The following is a 20,946-nucleotide window of genomic DNA, read 5'->3' as shown; positions in this document are numbered from 1 at the left end:
GCTTCTAACTATGTTACAGATAAAGGTTCTCAGACGTGTGCAAGAGAGTCCGACTACACATGGTTTTAGAACCTACCACACAGAAAGTTAACTTACCAAATCTGCCCCAAGGCCAGAAGGAAATTGCAACAGCTGAAAAAGCTTCATCACCAGGAGAGAAAGGAGACCTTCCCTGGGGCTCTGGGTCTGAAGGGAACTAATGCCAACATTTACAGTCAGGGTCTGATCCTCAGGGCCTTGAGTTGAACTTGGCAAAAACTTTTGAGATGCTCCCTGACTTACAAAAACCTTTAGGAAGCACGGATCTTGTGGCAGGCAAAATATTATTCTGATGACCCCATCCTACCAAGACAAGAACGTGGGAAACAGTGGGGAGGTGCCCTTCTGAATTTTATCTCCTCAGAAAAAGACAAGCAGCACAAGGTGCTGCCTACTGAAGATTCAGCAAGAGGTGACTTCACGAGATCTGAGGAAAAGTCCTTGGAGACACAGTTGTGGTGAGAGACTTCCCATCCTACACCCACAGCTGTGGCTGCCTCAGCCAGGAACCAGGAACACAGGCACACACACACACACACACACACACACACACACACACACACACACTCAGAAACACAAACAACAAACAGCAAGTGCCCACTCTCCAGACAAATCAGGGGTGACCCAGGGAGCAGATTGGAGCCTGGGGAAATTCTTTGCCTTGACTTTGGCATCCAACTTTGTGGCTAGAGCAGAATACACGGTGTTCCCCAGGGCTCAGGGCCAATCTCTGCACAGCCTGATCACACGAAGGAAGCAAGATGAGGAGTCAGTGGAGGAGGCACAGCAAGCTGGCTCAAGAACACACAGGAAGGGAACAGGCAGCTCAGAGTCCCAGGACAGAACTGAGGAAGACAAGGACAGCCCCATGCCTGTAGATCAGGTGGCCCTCACCTGAGACCCTGAAAAGTTGTAGAGCGCATGCCCTCCTGTGTGGTTCATCTCTCAAAGTTTTCCTTTGTTTTGTCTTCTGCACCAAACACAGCTCTTCTCAAAGCATGATCTAGAAGCTAGAAGTGGCAGGAAGGAAGAGCCCCTATTTAGTAAGATTTCTAGGGACACTGCTCCCCTAGTTTCCACTGAGGGCTCTGTCATCAGCCATTCCTCCCACATGGACACAGGATGAGAGGAACATGGAGAATCCCCTCAGCCCTTGTCCATCCTCCCCTCACACAGCACCTTCCTTACTTGCAAGCTCTGACTAGGTTCCCAATGGAGCACACAGTGCTAGAAGTCATTGCTCCCGGCAGAGTGCCAAGGCCTTGGGTGGAGTCTGTCAGTCACACAGTCTAGTTTTTCTTGCCAAACCATTTCGCCAGGGTAATGCCCTCACTGCCACCAGAACAATGCCTGACCCAAAGGAAGTTTGAATGTCCTTGAAGTCCTGGCTTTTAAAAAGCCCTATCTGTCTCGATCCGCCTGTGACCACTGTTGGGGGACAGAAATGTCTTGGTGTACTTTGTTCCGGGTCCAGCGATGTCTAATGTAGGGCAAACTGCAGTTATGCCACTTGCTTCACTGGCCACGCCCTGTGGAACCAGACTGGACTGGAGCCGTGACACTGAGGACACCTGGGCCCAATCCCCAAGAGCCTGGCCACACAGATCCACTGCATCTCATGATGAGCCAATCCCAGATGAGGGAAACTCAGACTAGCGATATCTGCACAGTAAAAGGATGACCGACCATTCTAATAGAAAACGCACTTCCAAGTATTTGAGAAAATGTAGGCCCAGAGGGATGGCCCAGTGGGCACAAGTGACTGCTGTATAAACCTGACAACCTAATGCCCACACGTAGGGGGAAGAAGAAAACCAAGTCCACAGAGACACCGTCTCCCCTCTACATTTATACCACAGCACATGTGTGTGACAAGCAGTGCACGTTATACACACCGTAGCTCGTTTGTTTTTTTTTTAAAGCTAAAATAAATTTAATTTTTAAATGACTTGAAAAATAAAGTTAGATATCACATAGTTCTTTCACAACAATACTTTAGGACAGGCATGAGATGCGAGCCCTTAACAGCCAGGAGACAAGAGAAGGGTGACAGGAAAGCGACTGTCAGTCTCAGAACGGGCTTGGACACAGCAACTAAGGTTAACATGTGTCTGAGTGCAGCTTATGCTCGACACTAACCCAGGACAAGCTGCTGCCACATACCATAAAAGCCCATCAAAGGGTAATGAGCCTAAGGAGCCAAGCTCCCAGATTCAGAACTCACTGGTGTTGGTGGCACACAGCTGTAAGCCCAGCACCGGGAAGGGGGAGGCAGGAAAATCAGGAGTTCAAGGTCATCCTTGGCTACACAGCCAGGCAGTAAATTCAGGGTCAGTCTGGGCTCCATGAGACTGTCCCAAAACAAGCCCATAGCAAGGTTATGTGTTGTTCTGTCTGGTTTCATTTATGTGACTATCTCGGGTGACAAGATTTTAGAGAGGGAAAAAGAGAGGACAGAGGAAAGCAACAAAAGGATGATAAGGAGTCCCTGAGGAACTGTCCCCACGGAGACACTGGGTGGTGAAGCAGTTGCTGCACACTGGGAAACACAGCTCGGAGCTGCATGGAGCGATGTGTGCAAGCGGGTAGAGAAGGAGAATCTATGAAACCAGGGAACCTGAGTGAGGTCTCTAGCCTGCACCTGAACTATCATTTCGGTGGGAACTTCAGCTCTGACGCAGAACTATTGTCATGTAAAAGGTCACCATCAGAGATACTGGGTGACAAGAAAGAGGAAGGGCCTCCTGTGCCCTGAAGCATTTTTAAAAACTGTTTTGCAGCAATTGGGACTGAACCTGGAGCCTGACAGGGCCGGGCAAACGTTCTGCCACTGAGCTACTCTCGGTTAGTTGCACAGATGCTAAACCTCTGTTTAATTGTTTTTTTAAAGACACCAGAATAAAGCTCCAAAACACACAAGCTGAGGACCTAAGATGTGACTTACTTACTTGGATTTTTGAGAAAATGTGACCCTTTTTATACTCGGAGAACAACTGTGATTGCACAGCCTAAGCAATAGTTGCCTAATGCCTGAGGGACAGGATATAAATTAAAGAGCACTTGGTGAAGGGACCCAAGGAGGGGGGAAGGGCAAGAAGTGGCCTGGGGAAGAGGCCCAGCTGTACAGGAATTACAGATATGACTCAAATGTCCATAGGGTGCAAATGTAAATGCAAAAGGCTGACACCCAAGGGCGAGCGCAGCTCCACACAGAATAAACGGCAGCTTTGAAATGGTGTGGTTGTCCACATCACGAGAAGCCTTTAGGAAAGCATACCACAGAGTTTAATCTGCAATAGAACAGAAGGGGCACAGCACTGAGGTCCCTTAGTGTCAGGGGACGCTGGCATGTGGACTCTGGCTCCCCATGGGTCCCTTCAGCAAGCGCTCTTATATCCTATCCCTCAAGCATTAGGGACACATTGCTTATGAGACAATTAACTGACGGCTGTCCTCTGTGGGGGGAAAAAGAATCTGGAAACATTTGTTGTCACAACCAGGCAGTTGGGGACACTGACACCCAGTAATTGAAAGGTTAGCAATGAGACTGAAAGCCCTACTAGGCACTGGGCAGCCCCGCCTCCAGCAATGTCAATGTTGTCAGTGTTGGAAAGACCTGAAAAGAAGGTGCACTTGAATACACTCAGAAATTTGAGACTGGAAACCTATTAGAAAGCTACGTTGGCCCTTTGCTCTGGCCTACAACAGTAAATCTTCTAAGGAGAGACAGCAGTTATCGAAACCAGTTGGGGGGTGGGGGAGGGTGTTCTGGTTTGGTTTCTGGGACTTGTTAGCATATCACATGCACACGTGCGTTTTAAGAGTGGCTGCCCTCTTACACAACAGTAAAAGGAGGCCAGTCAAGGTGAGGGCTGAGAACCAGCTTCTTTCACCTTCACCCTGCTAGTCCCCTGCGGTCACATCTGTAAAGCAAAGTGTGAGAGGAAGTGAACAGGAGCTGAACGTCAGGAAAGACAATGGTAGCTCTGTCTACCATGCAGGATGTCTCAACGCTTTGATTTCAGAGTTCCTAGGCTTTCTGAGTTAATAAATAATGAACTTAAACACAGCTAGATCTCCCAACACACACACACACACACACACACACACACACACACACACACCCCATATATTTATTAAGCCCCCAAATTAAACTGCAATCACAAAACAACTCTTGCCAATGGTTACCTCTAAAGATAGTACAGAGAAGGAAAGAAAATTAAAAGGCTCTACAAACAATTCTTCGAACATATGCCCAGAAAATATATACCGTGGTTCCTGTGGTGCCTTGACCTCAAATGAACCCTAGTAATCACGCCCAGATAGGGAGAAGGGCATGTCAATCAACAGCTTTGCTGTTAATTAAGCAGGAAAAACTCAAGAGTCAGATGTGGAAGCATCAATCTAGGACCCCGAGTCTACTTCTTGCACCACGCTGTACAATTCGCTCATTCTAATGAGAAGCTACAGGAGCCCCCAGCTCATAAATACATCATGCCAGTGGCTCACCCGTGCCTCCTACGAGTGAGCTGACTCTTTTCATTAAGCTTAGGAAGTCAGAGAGCCCAAGTAAAATGGGGGAACCCTTTGATCACACACATCCATGCCTGTAAAATTTCATCTTCAAGAAATAATCGGACAAGTGTGCAATGAGCTAGGTACCAAAAAAGAGGTTCATGTGCTGTTATGAGAGCAGACAGCTCATGACACCCTAAAAAGGGCCATGGAACTGATAGGTCTGCCAAAAGAACGGACAGAGCTACAGCAGTTAGACCCGGCACCTGGAAATGCCTCCTTGCATGGGGACTCCCCCCCTCAGTGCTGTGTATATCACAAAAGCAAGCAAGCAAACAAAAGGCAACCGTTTATTAAACAAAATGCAAATCTTGGTCTCTGCTAGAAAACAATAACTCTAAATCCTCACTCAGAACAGTTCTTTGGTGTATAGCGTCACTGACAATAATATTATGGCGCCTTCCCCAAAGACTCACAGCAGAATTTAGCTGTTCCATTTCAAGCTTCATTTTTTATTGGATATTTTTCTATTTACATTTCAAATGTTACCCCCTTTTCCGGTTTCCTGTTCATAAGCCCCCTATCCCATCTCTCTTCCCCCTTCTTCTGTGAGGGTGTTCCCCCACTCAACCACCCACCCCTTCCCGCCTCCCCACCCTGACATTCCCCTACACTGGGGGGTCCAGCCTTGGCAGGACCAAGGGCTTCTCCTCCCATTGGTGCCTGAATGGCTATCCTCTGCTACATATGCAGCTGGAGCCATGGGTCTGTCCATGTGTAGTCTTTGAGTGGTGGCTTAGTCTCTAGGAGCTCTGGTCGGTTGGTATTGGTGTTCTTTTTTTTTTTTTTTTTTTTTTTTTCCGGAGTTGGGGACCGAACCCAGGGCCTTGCACTTGCTAGGCAAGCACTCTACCACTGAGCTAAATCCCCAACCTCTTGGTATTGGTGTTCTTATGGGGTTGCAAACCCCTTCTGCTCCTTCAATCCTTTCTCTAACTCCTCCAATGGGGAACCCATTCTCAGTTCAATGGCTGGCTGATAACATTCACCTCTGTATTTGTCATGCTTTGGCAGAGCCTCTCAGGAGAGAGCTATATCAGGCTCCTATCAGCATGCACTTCTTGGCATCAGCAATAATGACTGGGTTTGGTGGCTGTATGTATATGGGCTGGATCCGCAGGTGGGGCAGGCTCTGAATGGCCATTCCTTCAGTCTCTGTTCTAAACTTTGTCTCCATATCTCCTCCTGTGAATATCCCCCCCTTTTTTTAAAGATTCATTTTATTTATATGAGTACACTGTAGCTGTTTTCACACACACCAGAAGAGGGCATCTAATCCCCATTACAGATGGTTGTGAGCCACCATGTGGTTGCTGGGAATTGAACTCAAGGACCTCTGGAAGAGCAGCCAGTGATCTTAACCACCTAGCCACTTTTCTAGCCCTATCAGACACTGCCTAATTGTATCTAAGTCCCACTCCACAGGATGAAACCTACACCTAGCACCGTTATACAGGTTAAGAAGCTATGACAAGATGGCTCATAGGTCCCATGGCAGAATCTACTACTATTATGCTGCTAAATGGACAGGATTTTTTTAATTGGAGATTTTATGTATTTGCATTTCAAATGTTATCCCCTTTCCCGGTTCCCCCCTCCCACCCACCATTCCCACCTGCCCGCCCTGGCATTCCCCTACACTGGGGCATCGAGCCTCCACAGGACCAAGGGCCTCCCCTCCCATTGATGCCAGACAAGGCCATCCTCTGCTACGTATGTGGCTGGAGCCATGGATCGCTCTATGTGTACTCTTTGGTTGGTGGTTTAGTCCCTGGGAGCCCTTGTTGGGGGGTGGGGGGGGTTCTGGTTGGTTGATATTGTGAACACCATATTAGTGGCTCCAAATGACTTATCATTATACTCAGAGATCAATGCGTGCAAGTCTCATTCTTCATCTGAGAAGCTTGTTTTTACAGTAGATGGTGATTAACACAGAGGCCCTTTCCTGGCCAAGGTACCCTGAGGGGAGCATATAGGTTGCACTGCACTCCCAAGGCTCAGGATTCCTAGCAGACAAGAGTGGAAAGAGTGAGGGAGCCGGAGGCAGTGGATGACTAAAAGAAAGCATCATCTTCTGGACGTAGGGGGTAGCTGCACTGATGAGCTCATTCATAGTGGTTTCAACAGCATGTACAAAGCTTGCTCAAGCACAAGACAGACCAAATCCCAGCATGGAGCCGGAGGCTGGGCACACGATCCCATCCCTAGTCACAGAACGACTGACAACTATTAGCTGTTGGTAGAGGGAGGGACAGTTTTCTCAAAGAACACAGCCCCTGGTAAATCAACTGTACTCCAGTAGAAGACCACATAGCCAAGAATATTTGCCAACACAAAATTGATCTTGAAGGATTAAAAAAAAAAAAGACACAAAGTTGGATGTGTAGGAAATGAATTAAGGTAGAGTTGATGAAGGGGAGGTAGATATTATCAAAGCATGTGGGTTTGTCAAGCAGTGGTGGCACCCGTCTTTAATCCCAGCACTAGGGAGTCAGAGGCAGGCAGATTTCTGAGATCGAGGCTAACCTGGTCTTCAGAGTGAGTTCTAACACAGTCAAGACTACACAGAGGGGCTGGAGAGATGGCTCAGCGGTTAAGAGCACTGACTGCTCTTCCAGAGGTCCTGAGTTCAAATCCCAGCAACCACATGGTGGCTCACAACCATCTGTAATGGAATCCGATGCCCTCTTCTGGTGTGTCTGAAGACAGCTACAGTGTACTTATATATAATAAATAAATAAATCTTTAAAAAAAAAAAAAAAGACTACACAGAGAAAACCTGCCTTGAAAACCCAAAATTAAATAAATGCAAAATTTTTTTTTTTAAAAAGTAAATGTATAAGGCTGGAAAGGAAAGAACTCTCGCAGGTACAGTCCCCAAACACAATTGGGTCTATATTATTATCTGAGCGATGCATACTGGTCAAGGTTTCATCTCAAAGCAGATGTTGAAGCCGGTTAAACCTCTGTATTCAGTTTTGTTTTGTTTTGTTTTGTTTTGTTTAAATAGCACTGAAAAATATGGAAAACAAGAGAAATCCTTGCTCTGGGCTGGAGCACAGCTCTGCATGCAATAGAGCATTTGCCTAGAAAGAAACGGGGCCTGGTGCTATCCCAAGGTCTCAGGAGGGCTGGGAACACAAAAGGACTTGCCTTAGAAATGGCACAAACTCAAAGCATAGTAATATTGACTATGGCAATATTAAATTAAATTAAATTAATATATAAATAATTAATTTTTTAATTTAAAATTTAATTTAAAATATAAAATTTATTATAAATTTATAATTATAATTAAATTATAAATTTAATTTAAAATATAAAATTAAAATTTTTAAAAAGACACAAAGTTGGGTGTACAGAAAGGCAGGGAGTGGATTAAGGAAGAGTTGACAGAGGGGAGGTGATTATTATCAAAACGCAAACTTGTGGTTTTGCTCGCCGGTGATGGTGCATGCCTTAATCCCAGTACTCGAGAGGCAGAGTCAGGCGGAGCTCTGCTCTGTTCTATAGCTCTGTTTTACAGAGCGAGTTCCAGGCCAGCCAGAGCTACACAGAGAAACCCTCTCTTGAAAAAAAAAAAAAAAAAAGACCCCCATTTCCAAAAAGGAAAACAAAACAAAACAAAAACTGTGGTGTGAAACTCTCTAAGAACTAGTGTCTCATGACTGGGAGAAAGACTAGAAATATCTAACCTCATTTCTTACTTTGTCCTAAAACAAAACAATACACACACACACACACACTCTCTCTCTCTCTCTCTCTCTCTACCCTTTGGAGGAAACTACCTCCTACTGAAAGGTCAACTCCCACTCTTAAGGACTTTCTTCTCTATACACTTGAGGCAGCAGAATTTATTCACATGTAAGATCTCTAACCTGTCACAGTTCAGTTCACTCATTTGAGAAGGGGGAAGTCATATAAAGTATACAAAGCCACCAGTTAACAAATTTGTCCAAAGACCGAGAGAGAGAGAGAGAGAGAGAGAGAGAGAGAGAGAGAGAGAGAGAGCGCAAGTTCAGGGGAGAGAGTGGGGAACTGGCTGTGAACTCGACCTGCTGGGATGGGCAGACAGGACGTCCACACAATCTGCACACAGGCAGCAAGTAGAAGGTAAGAACTCCCATGGTGGAGATCGGGAAGAGAGTCACAAGATTAGAAAGCTTGAAAACCAGCTGGGGAACAATATGTCACCCTGGAATGGGTGTAAGGATAGCCTATCATCTAGATGGAATTCTGGAAATGCAGAATTTTCCAGAAGTTTCCAGGTTAAAAGAAAAAAAAATAATCAAATCAGATCAATACAAGCAGCCCAGGAAGCAATCTGGGTCACGTCTCAGGCTTTCTTAGCAACCACAGGTACTGGAACTTCACTGAGCATCAGGACCTTATTCTCCTCCTCCTCCTCCTCTTCTTCCTCCTCCTCTCCCTCCTCCTCCTCCTCCTCCCCCTCCTCCTCCTCCTCCTCCTCCTTCCCCTCCTCCTCCTCCTCCTTCCTCCTCCTCCTCCTCCTCCTCCTCCTCCTCCTCCTCCTCCTCCTCTTCCTCCTCCTCCCTTCCCTGCCTCTTCCTCCTCCACACAGGTATCTGATGCGTCGGGGTAGCCTCAAACTTTCTATGAAGCTGATGGTCTTTCCACCCTGACTTTGCTATTTGCACCCCCTGAGTCCTAGGACTGCAGGCATCAGCCACTACTTCCTGTCTTAAGTGACCTGAGGACCTAATCAGGGTTTCACGCATGCTAGGCAAGGACTCTACACAGCGAGCTACATCCCCACCCTCTTTTTTGACTTTTTTCTTTTTTTCTTTTCTTTTTTTCAGAGCTGGGGACCGAACCCAGGGCCTTGCGCTTACTAGGCAAGCGCTCTACCACTGAGCTAAATCCCCAACTCTTTTTTGACTTTTAAGTGTAGCTCTGATCTCTGATTTCTAATATCCTCCACCTACCATGTGTAATGCTTTGTAAATCTAACCACACATCTCCCTAACAACCAAGCAAGACAGATCCCAAAGCGCCCACTTACAGTCAGTCAGAGTCCTGGAAAGCCTACTGACCACAGGGATCTCACAGATGCTTTGATCCCGCAGACGGCAGGCGCAGGGTGGACCGATGCTAAGAGTGAGAAGCTTTCACTGACTCGCCTTTACATGGTACTCACATGGGTTGGGGAATGGTACCAGGCCTCACACAGACTTCACGGGGGGCTCGCTCTTCGAACTCCCCTGCAAATCCTCTTAACATGAAAATACCAGTCAATCTGAAGCCAGACCTTTGAAACGCATCAACCCTACTAATCACAAGAGCAAATGAGCAAGTTCAAGGTTTGAGTGTGCAGAAGTGAAGCCACTTGATGAGGTTAGAACTGGAAAGGCACACAGGGCCCTGTCTCTCCACCACTCTGGTTAAACACTGCAGGCTTGCCACAGATTGGTTTCTGCCACAGATTGGTTTTTGAGATACACTGCTAGAACAGCAGGCCATGTGCTGTGGGAGAGGCAGGCTTTGCTGGCCACCCCTAATCAGGAGCTCAGGACTCTGGGCTAGAACAACTGTCTGCTTGCAGCTGTTCCTCCAGCTTTGCTGTCTTGCATATGGGGTGGGGGAGACTTGACAAGGGAAATTCTTTTGCACTATTCAGACAAGGCCTGAGATTATAACTTCATTGTGAAACAAGGCAGAGAGGACCCAGCTAACGTTATCAAAAGACCTGATAGGCCTCAAGATTTGGTGGAACACAGAGGTCCTTAGCACTTCTCCTTCACACATTAGGAATGCATGAGGTAGGGAACAGATAACAGAAAATACCAATGTCTCCATTTTCTAACAAGAAATGTCAGTAGCTCTCTCCCGTGCACAAAGAATAGGATAGTCAGAGAGGAGGGAGAGTGGAGCTTGAGGGCTCTACATTGAGCTTTAAATGTTCCCTCAATAACTCCAGGTAACAATTAAAGCCATGGTGCCTTCCCAAGCTAAGCAGGAGAGAGAGAGAGAAAGAGAGAGAGAGAGAGAGAGAGAGAGAGAGAGAGGTGTATGTCTGTGTTTGTATATGTGTGATGTATGTGTTTGTGTGAGGTATATATATGTTTGTGTGTGGTATATACATATGGTATGTTTGTGTGTGGCATGTATATATGTGTACATCTGTTTGTATATCTATGTATGATGTGTATGTTAGTGTGTCTTTGTGTGTGTGGTGTATGTGTCTGTGTTTGTATGCGTCTATGGTGTATATGTGTGTTTGTGTATATGGTGTATATATGTGTGTAGTGTGTATGTATGTGTACATGTGTGTTTGTAAATGTGGGGGGACGGAATGTATATGTGTTTGTATATTTATGTATAGTGTGTATGTTTGTGTGTGTGTGTGTGTGTGTGTGTGTGTGTGTGTGTGCTTTTGTGCACGTGGTGATGAGTCTCAAACTCCAGACCTTACCACTAAACTATACCTGAACATCATTAGGGTTAAATTTCTTCCAAGCCAGACTGAACCAGACTAAAAGAAATAGGCTTATCTACCATAGGTCCACTAACAAGCTGTCTCCTGTAACATTAATATCTGCTTTCTACATTTATATTTATGTCTATGCAACCTCCATATATTTATTATGAAAATCAATGTGTCCATTTATGTGGTTGTTAATCCCCACAAGGTCTTGTACTTGTAAAGCCATTATGCCACACCTATGCCTAAAATAAAAAGCAGAGCTGAGCTCTTTGGAAAGGCTTGGCGCCCCACCGTACTCCAGACACAACCACAGGCCCTTGGCTCTGGGGATGGGAACACAGAGCCCACTTAAAACCTCCACGATTTTGCACAACAGTCTTGTCATTTGCAGCTGAACCTTTGCTATTTACTCTCTCTGTGTGTGTGTGTGTGTGTGTGTGTGTGTGTGTGTGTGTGTGTTTTATTGTACGTAATTGCTTCTCGTTACAGACATACCTAAACCTAGTTTCTGCCTGAAGTCAACTTTTTAATAACGTCACAGGAAGTGCTGCAAACAGGAGCTTTCCTACTTGTGAGCGCACACAATTAACTCAAGAGAGGCCATAAAAACTTAATGAAGGCCATGAAGAAACTGAAACTTGACTGGGGAGTTTGGCACGCTCCCTTTCACCAATCCTGGAGCGAATTTTGAAGGCAGCCGTGTCAGCTGATTGGCACAAACCTTGCAAGCTTCCCTGGCCACTGGCCCCTAACAGGACGCCTGATCCCAGTTAAACCAGGCAAGTGCAGACAAGAAGCACACACGGGAATGAGGACCATGAGGCAACTGCTTCTTTCTGGGCAGCTCGGCTGGGAGTTGTTTTGTGGCTATAGTGCCTTCAGTAACATCTGCACACATTCTGGGGTGTTGAAAGTTGAGAGGAAGGTTACATGAATTGAGTGAGTGACGGTCGGAGATGCCGCCCTGTGCTATGGGCGTAGACCGCCTCACCAGCAAAGAGGTACCTGGCCCCCAATGTCAAAGGTGCTCAATTTGTAAAGCCCTAGTCAAGGTCTATGCAGCAGCTGCAAGGAGTCACAAGTGTTTCCTACTTCCCTGTTATCTGCCTCATACATGTAAGGCCTCACTCGGTTATTTATTTATTTATTTATTTATTTATTTATTTATTTATTTATTTATTTTTAGTTGTTACCATGAGCTTCAAATTGTTGGCTAACCAGCAACAGGTCATTACCTCTAAATCACAGAGAAAAGTTAACAAAAAGCAAAACGCTGCTCAGTGTGAAGGAAGGCCTATAAGCTAGCTGCCCTTGGACATTATGTCATCCCAGTGCTTTCTAGTGTAACAGGACAAAGGAATACCTTCACAGGACCATTAACAAAGTGATGCTCTAAGACACTGAGGTAAAGGGGCCAATGTGGGGACTGTGTCTCCAATCACTACCATTGTTTAGCTTTTTCACCTGCCCTGCTGTTATGTATAGAGCAGAATGCTGACAGATGATGAGAAATCATTACGATAACACTAGAAATCATGATGAAAATATTAACATATATATATATATATATATATATATATATATATATATATATATATATATATATATATATATCCATCCCAGAAATACAGCAGCAAAGGGGAAGGGCTGTGTATCCATTCTTCAACCTTGGGCTAGTAACTTACTAATCTTTGGGTTAAGATTCCTCATTAGAGGGGGTTGGGGATTTAGCTCAGTGGTAGAGCGCTTGCTTAGCAAGCTCAAGGTCCTGGGTTCGGTCCTCAGCTCCGGAAAAAAAAAAAAAAGATTCCTCATTAGAAATAGAAAAAATGAAATAGGCAACCAGTAAAGACAACTTCAGTGCTATTCTGACCACAGAGATCTCCTCACAGAGAACCAAGGTAAAAAAAAAAAAAAAAAAAAACGAGTTCTCGGAATTACTTAACAGCCCCATAACTTAGAAGCAAGGATCCAGGAACTGTTAATGGCATTTTACCAGGAAGTTTCCACCACTCACACTAGGGGGCAGAATTCTACCCAAGGGAAGACCTTGGTCTTCAGGTTTAGGGAGCCTTGTCGCCCAACAACTACACACAAATTTTCTAAAAGATCACCAAGTCAAGAACTATTTTCCCTAGAGACAAAATCTCATTTTTCTTATATATAAAAGCAACTAAAAACTCAGCCTAGCAGTAATTCATTGTTGCGTACCAACTCGAAAGTCCTGCCTTCCTGTAGGTATGAAACAAAAGCCCACAAACTGGAAAACGCTAAGGGGTCTCTATTTTCTATATACTTCTCTTCCTCTAAGTGATGGTTAATTTCTTTCCAGGATGCCTTTTAGGGTGACAGAGACAAACACTTTGGTAAAAGTCAATTCGACCATTATACAATACACCACTGTGGCCATTCTAAGTAGCTATCTGAGAATACAGTAAGTGAACGTCAGACCTTGAAACACTATAGCCAATTAACTCTGTTAAGGCAAGTTAACTAAGGCGGAGGGAGGCAAACTCTCACTACTCTGGTTTGCTGGAAGATTCCAAAGCTGTCCTGGATTCACAAAATATCACCCTGACTTTCAGCAAAAATCTCATCAGCCTCCCCCAAGTCAGCTAAGTTTACTCTGAGCCACTTCAAACCTCAAAACTTAAACAGAATTTATTAAATAATCACAACCAAGAAAGGAATCGGTGCCAAGAAACCAGAGCGGCTCTCCATCCCAGGGGGAAAAGGAAACTTTCAAGTCCCGTCTCAAGTAACTATGGTGTCCCGCCCTCAAAGACCCTAAAGCGAGCATCGGTTTCATCTTCTAAAATAACCATTGTTTGCCTTAAACGAGTTTTGTTTAAACTCGAATTCACGATCTACCAAGAAAACGGTATTAAAAACAGGATCATCTGTCTCGTGCTCTGAAATTATCCGCAAACCGGACCTGAGCGGCGCTGGTAAAGTATGGACCCCAAACTTGAAGGCCCAGGGAGGCAGGGCACTAACTGACTGGAGCCAGCCGGCCGGCTCACACTTCGTTAGCCGGCTCCTCTGGAAGCCACAGGAAGCCCGCACGTTCGGCAAAGGAAGTCCCAGACCTTTCTTGGAGCAAGGCACGTCCCGGCTGCGCCTTTTACCGCGTTTCCTGCACCCGGGCCGACCTCCCCGCAGCTCTCCCCCGCCCGGCGCCCGGGGACTCACCTGGCGCGGCGTGTCAGCTAGCCACCCACGCCCGGGGACATGCGAGCGCAGGACAAACTCAAACCTGCCTAGGCTTACTCATCCTAGACTCGGGGCCGGCGGAGGGAGTGGGGTTTCAGGAGACTCCCACAAAGTTTCCCCTCCTGGGACGCGCAGGCGCCGGCCGGGGCGCGCTCGGTGTGCGGGTCCCGGTCCTGGTCTCAGCCAGGTCCTCCCCGCCACTCACCTCGGGAAAGAAGCTGTCCATTGTTCCGGCGCCCGCACCTTCCCAGCACCGCTCCAGTTGCGGAAGTCAGAGCAGCGGCAGATCCCGGGAATCCACGCGTGTCACGGTGCGCCTCGGGGCGACTCCAGCCCGCGGAGCCGCCGCGCTGCCATCCCCCGGTCGCTGCTGCTTCTCCGCACCTTTTGTCCTCGTCTCGGACCTCCTCCGTCCCAATTGCAGCCTTTGTCTCTCCTTCCTCCAAGTTCCTCACTTCTGGGCGAAGTGCTCCCGGGCGGAGAACAGCTGGTGGCACATTCTTCCCCGGCTGGGGGAGGGCGGCAAGGGGCTGGCGACCCGCCTTCCTCCCTCTGAGCTCCGCCGGGGGCGCTCGGTCCCAGAGGGGGTTGGGTGGAGGACAGCGGATCACCAGCAAGCCAACAACGGTGAGCACTCCGGCCCCAGGCGCGGCCGGCTCTCGCCAGCTCCTGGGTCTCGCTTACCCCTGTGCTCTATCCGCCCCGCCCTCAAGCCCCGCCCCCGACACGTAGCCACGCCTCCTCTGGACCTGGACCCGCCCCCGGAACCTGAGGAGACTGAGCGCCTGCTCTCAACTACACACAACCCCGCCCACTTGGCGCCTGGTTACGCCCACTGTAGCCCCGCCTATAGCCTGCTCGGGCTTCTCACTTGCCGCGCCCTCTCCCAAATACCACCCAGACCACGCCCACCGGATGCGCGGCCCCGCCCCTAGGAGCCCTACCCTCTGCCTTCCCTGAGTGCGGCGGGCGCGCGGGATTCTGCTACCACCTAGATCAACCCTGAATCCCTGGAGCCGTGTCCTTCTCCTGGTTCTTCTCAACACTTGTCTAGGCTCCATTAGATGACTTGACTCTTCCCTCTAGAGACTAGATAGTTAGGCGTGATTGAAGGGGGGCCCTTCGGGGGTGAATGTTAGACACTCCCAAGAACCTGCTCCACGTGGATCTCATCAGTGCGGCTCTACCGTTGTGCGATCCCCGGGACAGGAAGCGGAAAACAGAGGAATCTGAACTTTTGAAAGCTGCTTTTCCGTGTCGAGTTTCTCTGCCCCAAATCGGTTTTGTGATAGCCGCAGGGAAATGTTTTGTACACGGGAAGGGGACGCGTCCTATAGCACCTTAAAACTGTAACCTCTTTTTCTGGACGTAAAGGAAATAGAGCAGATGGAAGGGAGATGGGTAAATGCTCTCGTTCACCAGGAATCAGCCCTGGTTCTCACCAAGACAACCCCTCCATCTTTATTATGGCCAGGAATCTGGGGATCCTGTAGCACAGACTGGGATTCCTAAGTCTGCTTTCCTAAAAGGAGTCCAGATGGCCCTCCAAAGGTGGTGCTAACTCCAAACAGCGCAGAAGGAGTTTCCTTCTGCAGCGGTTTAGCAAGACCAGACAATCCAAGTATTAGATCTATGAACCCTTTGAACCGACCATTGGGTGTAGTCAGACTTACTTACTCGGGAGTCACAGCTGGTCTAGCAGCGGATTGTTTACTGGCATACTGGGAACAACAATGAACTGACTTGAGAAGTTCCCTTTAAGGGATTTGTCAACTGCTAGCAGTTTGAGAAAGATACTTTCCAGGGAAATGATACACCCTCACTCTCCCAAGCTGCACCCTGCCTGGTTAGGTACTCGCTTCTTAGGTTTATTTCAGATGTTGTAAGATTAATCGCATATTATGGCTTTTTCTTGATGTCCTATTCACCTGCAGGGAGGGTCGAAGCTTGTAGAGGAAGGGTGTTGTGCTCAGGCTGAATGCAATGGCTGAACACATGAACCATCTTGTCCTCCTTATTTGGGAATTTAAGCATTATTGTATCTCGAAGCATTTCATTAGGGTTGGTATCCCATCTCACCACTTTGGAGAAAGAGTCGAAGTGTAAACGAGTTAATGATACTATGCTATGTGACTGGTTTCTTCCACAGGTTTACACTAGGTTGAAGGAAAGTTAAGATGGAGCCAGGACAAATGTCAACAATTCCCAACACAACCAAAGTGCTTAGTCAAATGAGTTTTGCCACCAGCTGTGTTCAAGCAGCCGGCCGATTAAGCCCATTATGGCATTAATCTGCACACATCTCTGCAAGAAAAATGATTTAGGCAGTTCATTGGGGTGTGTGGGTGTGAACCGGTTCCCAGCATCAGTCCTGCTCCAGACTCGTTGGACAGCCTTGGCCCCTGGCCTTTTAGAAGTCACCATCCAAGCCATTCCTAGCTCATCTGCTAAAACACATGTGCTATGTTAATACTATGCTCGCTCGGTAATAGAAGAACCTGGAACTACCTAACTATGTGGTCGCTCTGGACTTTTCCTTCTTTTTCTGCAAATTTAAAACTAAAAACAAAACAAAACCTAGGTTTGTTCATTTTTATTTAGCGACAGGATCTCGAGTATTCCAAGATATTCTATTATTCTCTATGTAGCTTAAGATGACTCTGGAGTCTCCTGCCTCTAACAAGTTTGGAGCACCATGTCCAAGTTTGGGGTGCTTTTGCTTCCTGGGAAAAGAACCCAGGACTTTGTGTGTTCTAAGCACACACTCTATCAGCTGATCTATACCCCAGCCTGTCGTTGAGCCTAAGTACCTCATGTACCTAAGTAAACTCATGGTGCTTCTGTCTCAGCTTCCTGAGCAGTGGCATTATAGGCCTGGGCCTACACAGTAGGCTGGGTATTGTTGTTTTTATATGATTACACTGACCTGTCTTCAGACACTCCAGAAGAGGGCATCAAATCCCATTCCAGATGGTTGTGAACCACCATGTGGTTCCTGGGAATTGAACTCAGGACCTCTGGAAGAGCAGTCAGTGCTCTTAACCACTGAGCCATCTCTCCAGCTTGTTTATAAAGTGCTGTTGTGTTTGTTATTATAATTTAAAGGAATAATAAATAATTACATGTTAAAACAACACAGCTTATGAAAAATAACTACATGGTCCAAAATGAAAATTATAGTAAATAAAATGGAATTGCTTATTTTTTTTTTTTTGGTTAATAGAAAGTATTGAGTTATTGTATTTGCTTCTCCATTTATTCTGATTCAACGTATTGTTTTGGTTGAACAATAATAATGTTCAGGAATATACTAATATTCTTTCATATAATTGTGAATATTCTTTATATGACATCAAAACACTATACTTCAAAGTGTTCACTTATGATATGAAATCTGAAGCCACATGTATGTACAGTTTTTAGTTGTGTTTTGGGGTGGGACGCGGGGAGGCGAGGGGCTTGTTGAGACGAGATCTCTTAGCTCTGTTTCTCCTGGAACTTAAGCTGGCCTCAAACTCAGAGGTCTGTTGAGCTCTGCCCCCCTAGTCCTGGAACTAAAGGTCTTGAAACACCATGCTTAGCTCATAGTTCTATGTCACTGCTTGTCACTTCAGAAGAAATGGTTAGTAACTGTCCCTACTTAACTCATATAGGAAAGATTGAACACCAGATCCCATATACAGAGTCAAATTTGTGAGATTGTTTTATTTGTTTAAAAAACTGTTTAACACTGTATGCAAATACCCTAGGGCAGTGTTTTAAAAGAGAAGCAAAACACAGACCCAACCAAAACACAGACCCAACCCAAAAGCCTGACCCTAGATCCCTGAGGTAGAGTGGAGGGCCTGGGAATCTGCATTTCAGCGAGCACACAAGTTAGCCCATGTGGAGCTGGAGAATCTTCGCCGAATCTGTCAGTTTCTGTCTGTATGCACACTCTCAAGAAGATGGAAAGACAAACCTTTGAGGTAAGCCTGTTTGCAGAACAAACAGCAAAGTTATTCTAAGCATTCCAAGTAGGGCATGCAACGTCCAAGCCTTTGGGATGGCATCGGTTCCCCGAGAGGCCCTTAAATTCACAAGACAGGCCCTTAAAACTCACAAGGTCTTTGACAAGACTGACTGAGGAAGGGAGACACTTTAGATCAATAGATTTCTAAGAATATCTACTCTCGCTACTTTTTTTTTTTTTTTGGATGGTTGGTTGGGTTTTAGTTCGAGTTATTTAATATATCCTCTTGGGGCTGTGGGGCTGTGCTACTGACTGGACAAAGCTGAAGGTCAAACCGTGCCTGTGTCAAGTGGCAAAGTCACAAGAATGTTCTGCTAAGTCTGAGGCAGGGCATCGCTTGAGCCAAGGTCCGTTCTCACGTCTCGTACATATAACTCAAAGATAATGTTATACCTGGCTAATACGCTACCACACTTGCAAGATGAAAGACCTCAAAGGCCAACGTGAAGCTTTCCTACTTATCGGCAAATATTATTCCACAACTCGAAAAAAAAAATTGTGCTACTATCAACTGGATCACTTTCTCTACCTCCACCTCAGCTGTACTCCTGTCTCCGTGTGCCTTGGACAATATTAATTGTGCCATTTGTTCCCCTCCATGTGTGTGTTTGCTTTCAATTGAGATGCGTTGTCTTAATTTCCTTCACAAATTCAATCCGAGTCCTCTGTGGTTGTTAACTCTCTTGCTGCTGATGCTTATCCCTCTGTGGGTGCAGGTGGAGTGTTTTCCACTACCTTTGTTTTCATTAAATACCCAGTGTTTAATTGCTCCATCGTAATGCTTTAATTACTAGTTAGAGAAAGGGAAAGTTCTGGAGGGGTTTTTCACACAAATTAGAAGTTAATAACTGACACAATTTAAGCCTCCTCTCACGCTTTAATAATAGGCCATTCTTTCGGTTCACTTACAGGATTGGGTGGTAAAAGTTTTTCAGTGGATTTCATCTTTTTGAAAAAGCAATGAAAATTGCAGATATTTGTAACTTTTTAATCTTTTTATGTGTATGGGTGTTTTGCCTGCATATATGTCTGTGCACCATGTGTGTGCCTGGTGCCTGTGGATTTCATTTCATGCCTGGCCTGGTCCTGTAACGTATAATATATCATATAATAATGTTGGAAAGTGTGTATGGTTTTCTCTTTGGTTTCCATGTGTCTTTCTTTGTGCCTCCTCTTTCTCCCATGACTTTAAAATGGTTGCAGGCTGAGTTTCCAAAGTCTATCCTTTCTTGAGTCTAGGATCATTTGCGATGTATGTCTCCAAGCATCTAGCTCTCACGTGCTTCTTTCTCGAACTTTTGATCCTTCCTGCTCTTTCCCTAAAGTCAATAAATACAGTTGTGTCTTCTCTGAAAACCTTTGTTCCTTAACCTGATTATTCCCTGAACCACTGGATCATCTCTCTTCAGATTCCTTGTTATGGTTTGGTTATGGTTAGTTCTTCCCCACAGTTTGTCTGTTGGAGGCTTGTTCCATAACACAATTGCATTGAGAAATGGTAGAACCTGGAGATGTAGCTTCCACTGATAAAATTCTTGCTTAACACATATGTGGCCTTGGGTTTGAGCACCAGCGTCCTGCAAAGCAAAGTGTATTAGTGACCAAGGCAATTTCTTTCTTTTCTTTCTTCCTTTCTTTCTTCCTGTCTTTCTTTTTTTCTTTCTTTTCTTCCTTACCAAGGCAACTTCTAGAAGGAAGAGTTTATTTTGACTTACAGTTCAGAAGGAGGGGCCTTAACTGCAGGACCATGGATGACCAGAGGTAGAGGCCAAGAGATCACACCTTCACTCACAACATGAAGCAGAGAAAAAATTGGGAGGATGTAGGGTGAGACCCTAAACTCCTCAAGCCCGCCCTCAGTCCCAGAATTCCCCCAGCAAGGCTGCACCACCCCAAGCAGCACCACCTACTGGGTCCTTTTGGTCCAGTACCTGAGCCTCTGGGAGACTTCTTATCCACCACACAGACAAACACACACAGTGGCCACTGCGTGTGACGGTGAGGGCCTCTACAGCCTTAAGTATTTGAACACTTGTTCCCACTTGGTGATGCTGTTTGGGAAGACACACACCAATAATTTCAGAACTCAGTTACTAGAAGCAGCAAACCGGAAATTCAAGTTTATTCTTGGCTATATATCAAGCCAGAGGTAAACCTGAGCTACATGAGATTTTTTAGTGAACGGAGAATTTTGATAGTATGGTATAACTGGAAGTAATTTGTTGCAGAGGCTGCTCTTTGGTAGAAATTAATGCTGGCCCCTGAAAGTAGGTTTTACTCCGAAGGGAGGCTGCCCTGCCTGCTTGGTGTCTATTGTGCTTGCCTGCTTCTCATCCTGCTTTCCTCGACACACACCAGTATCATACTGTTTGGATGTCTCAAACACCAAAACCATCAGCCAAACAAGAGTCCTTCACCTTACCCAGCCTTGGACATTCATTCTATTATAGTGAGGCAAAGGGCATCTGCCTCTCTCTCCAGGGTTGGCACTCTGTCTGCCAGACTGTCAACGCTTCAGTCCTCTGGGGTCTGATATTTGTCCTCTGTCTCTGTTTTCAAATCTCATCCTCTCTGATGTGTCCTTCTTTTGAAATTTTCTTGCTTCTTAATTTCAGGGCCAATTTCTGTGCAACCTATAGAGTTAGTCATTGAGTCCTGCCCT

General features: G+C 46.1%; 1 protein-coding gene across 2 annotated transcripts in view; it reads right to left on the bottom strand.

Moving 5' to 3' along the window:
- Myo10 (myosin X) overlaps positions 1-14,933 on the bottom strand; it is a 202,235-nt gene extending 187,302 nt beyond the window's left edge. For both annotated transcript variants that reach the window (NM_001401822.1, XM_087621816.1), the window contains 1 exon segment: positions 14,478-14,933. In NM_001401822.1, the coding sequence (NP_001388751.1) occupies positions 14,478-14,498 (21 nt within the window). In that variant the 5' untranslated portion in view covers positions 14,499-14,933.
- Between the last annotated feature and the right edge of the window lie 6,013 nt (positions 14,934-20,946).

Source organism: Rattus norvegicus, chromosome 2 (assembly GCF_021556685.1).
Source record: "Rattus norvegicus strain SHRSP/BbbUtx chromosome 2, alternate assembly SHRSP_T2T, whole genome shotgun sequence".
Classification (NCBI taxonomy): Eukaryota; Metazoa; Chordata; class Mammalia; order Rodentia; family Muridae; genus Rattus; species Rattus norvegicus.
The sequence above is the reverse complement of the archived record's forward strand: the minus strand, read 5'-3'. Positions and strand labels throughout refer to the sequence as shown.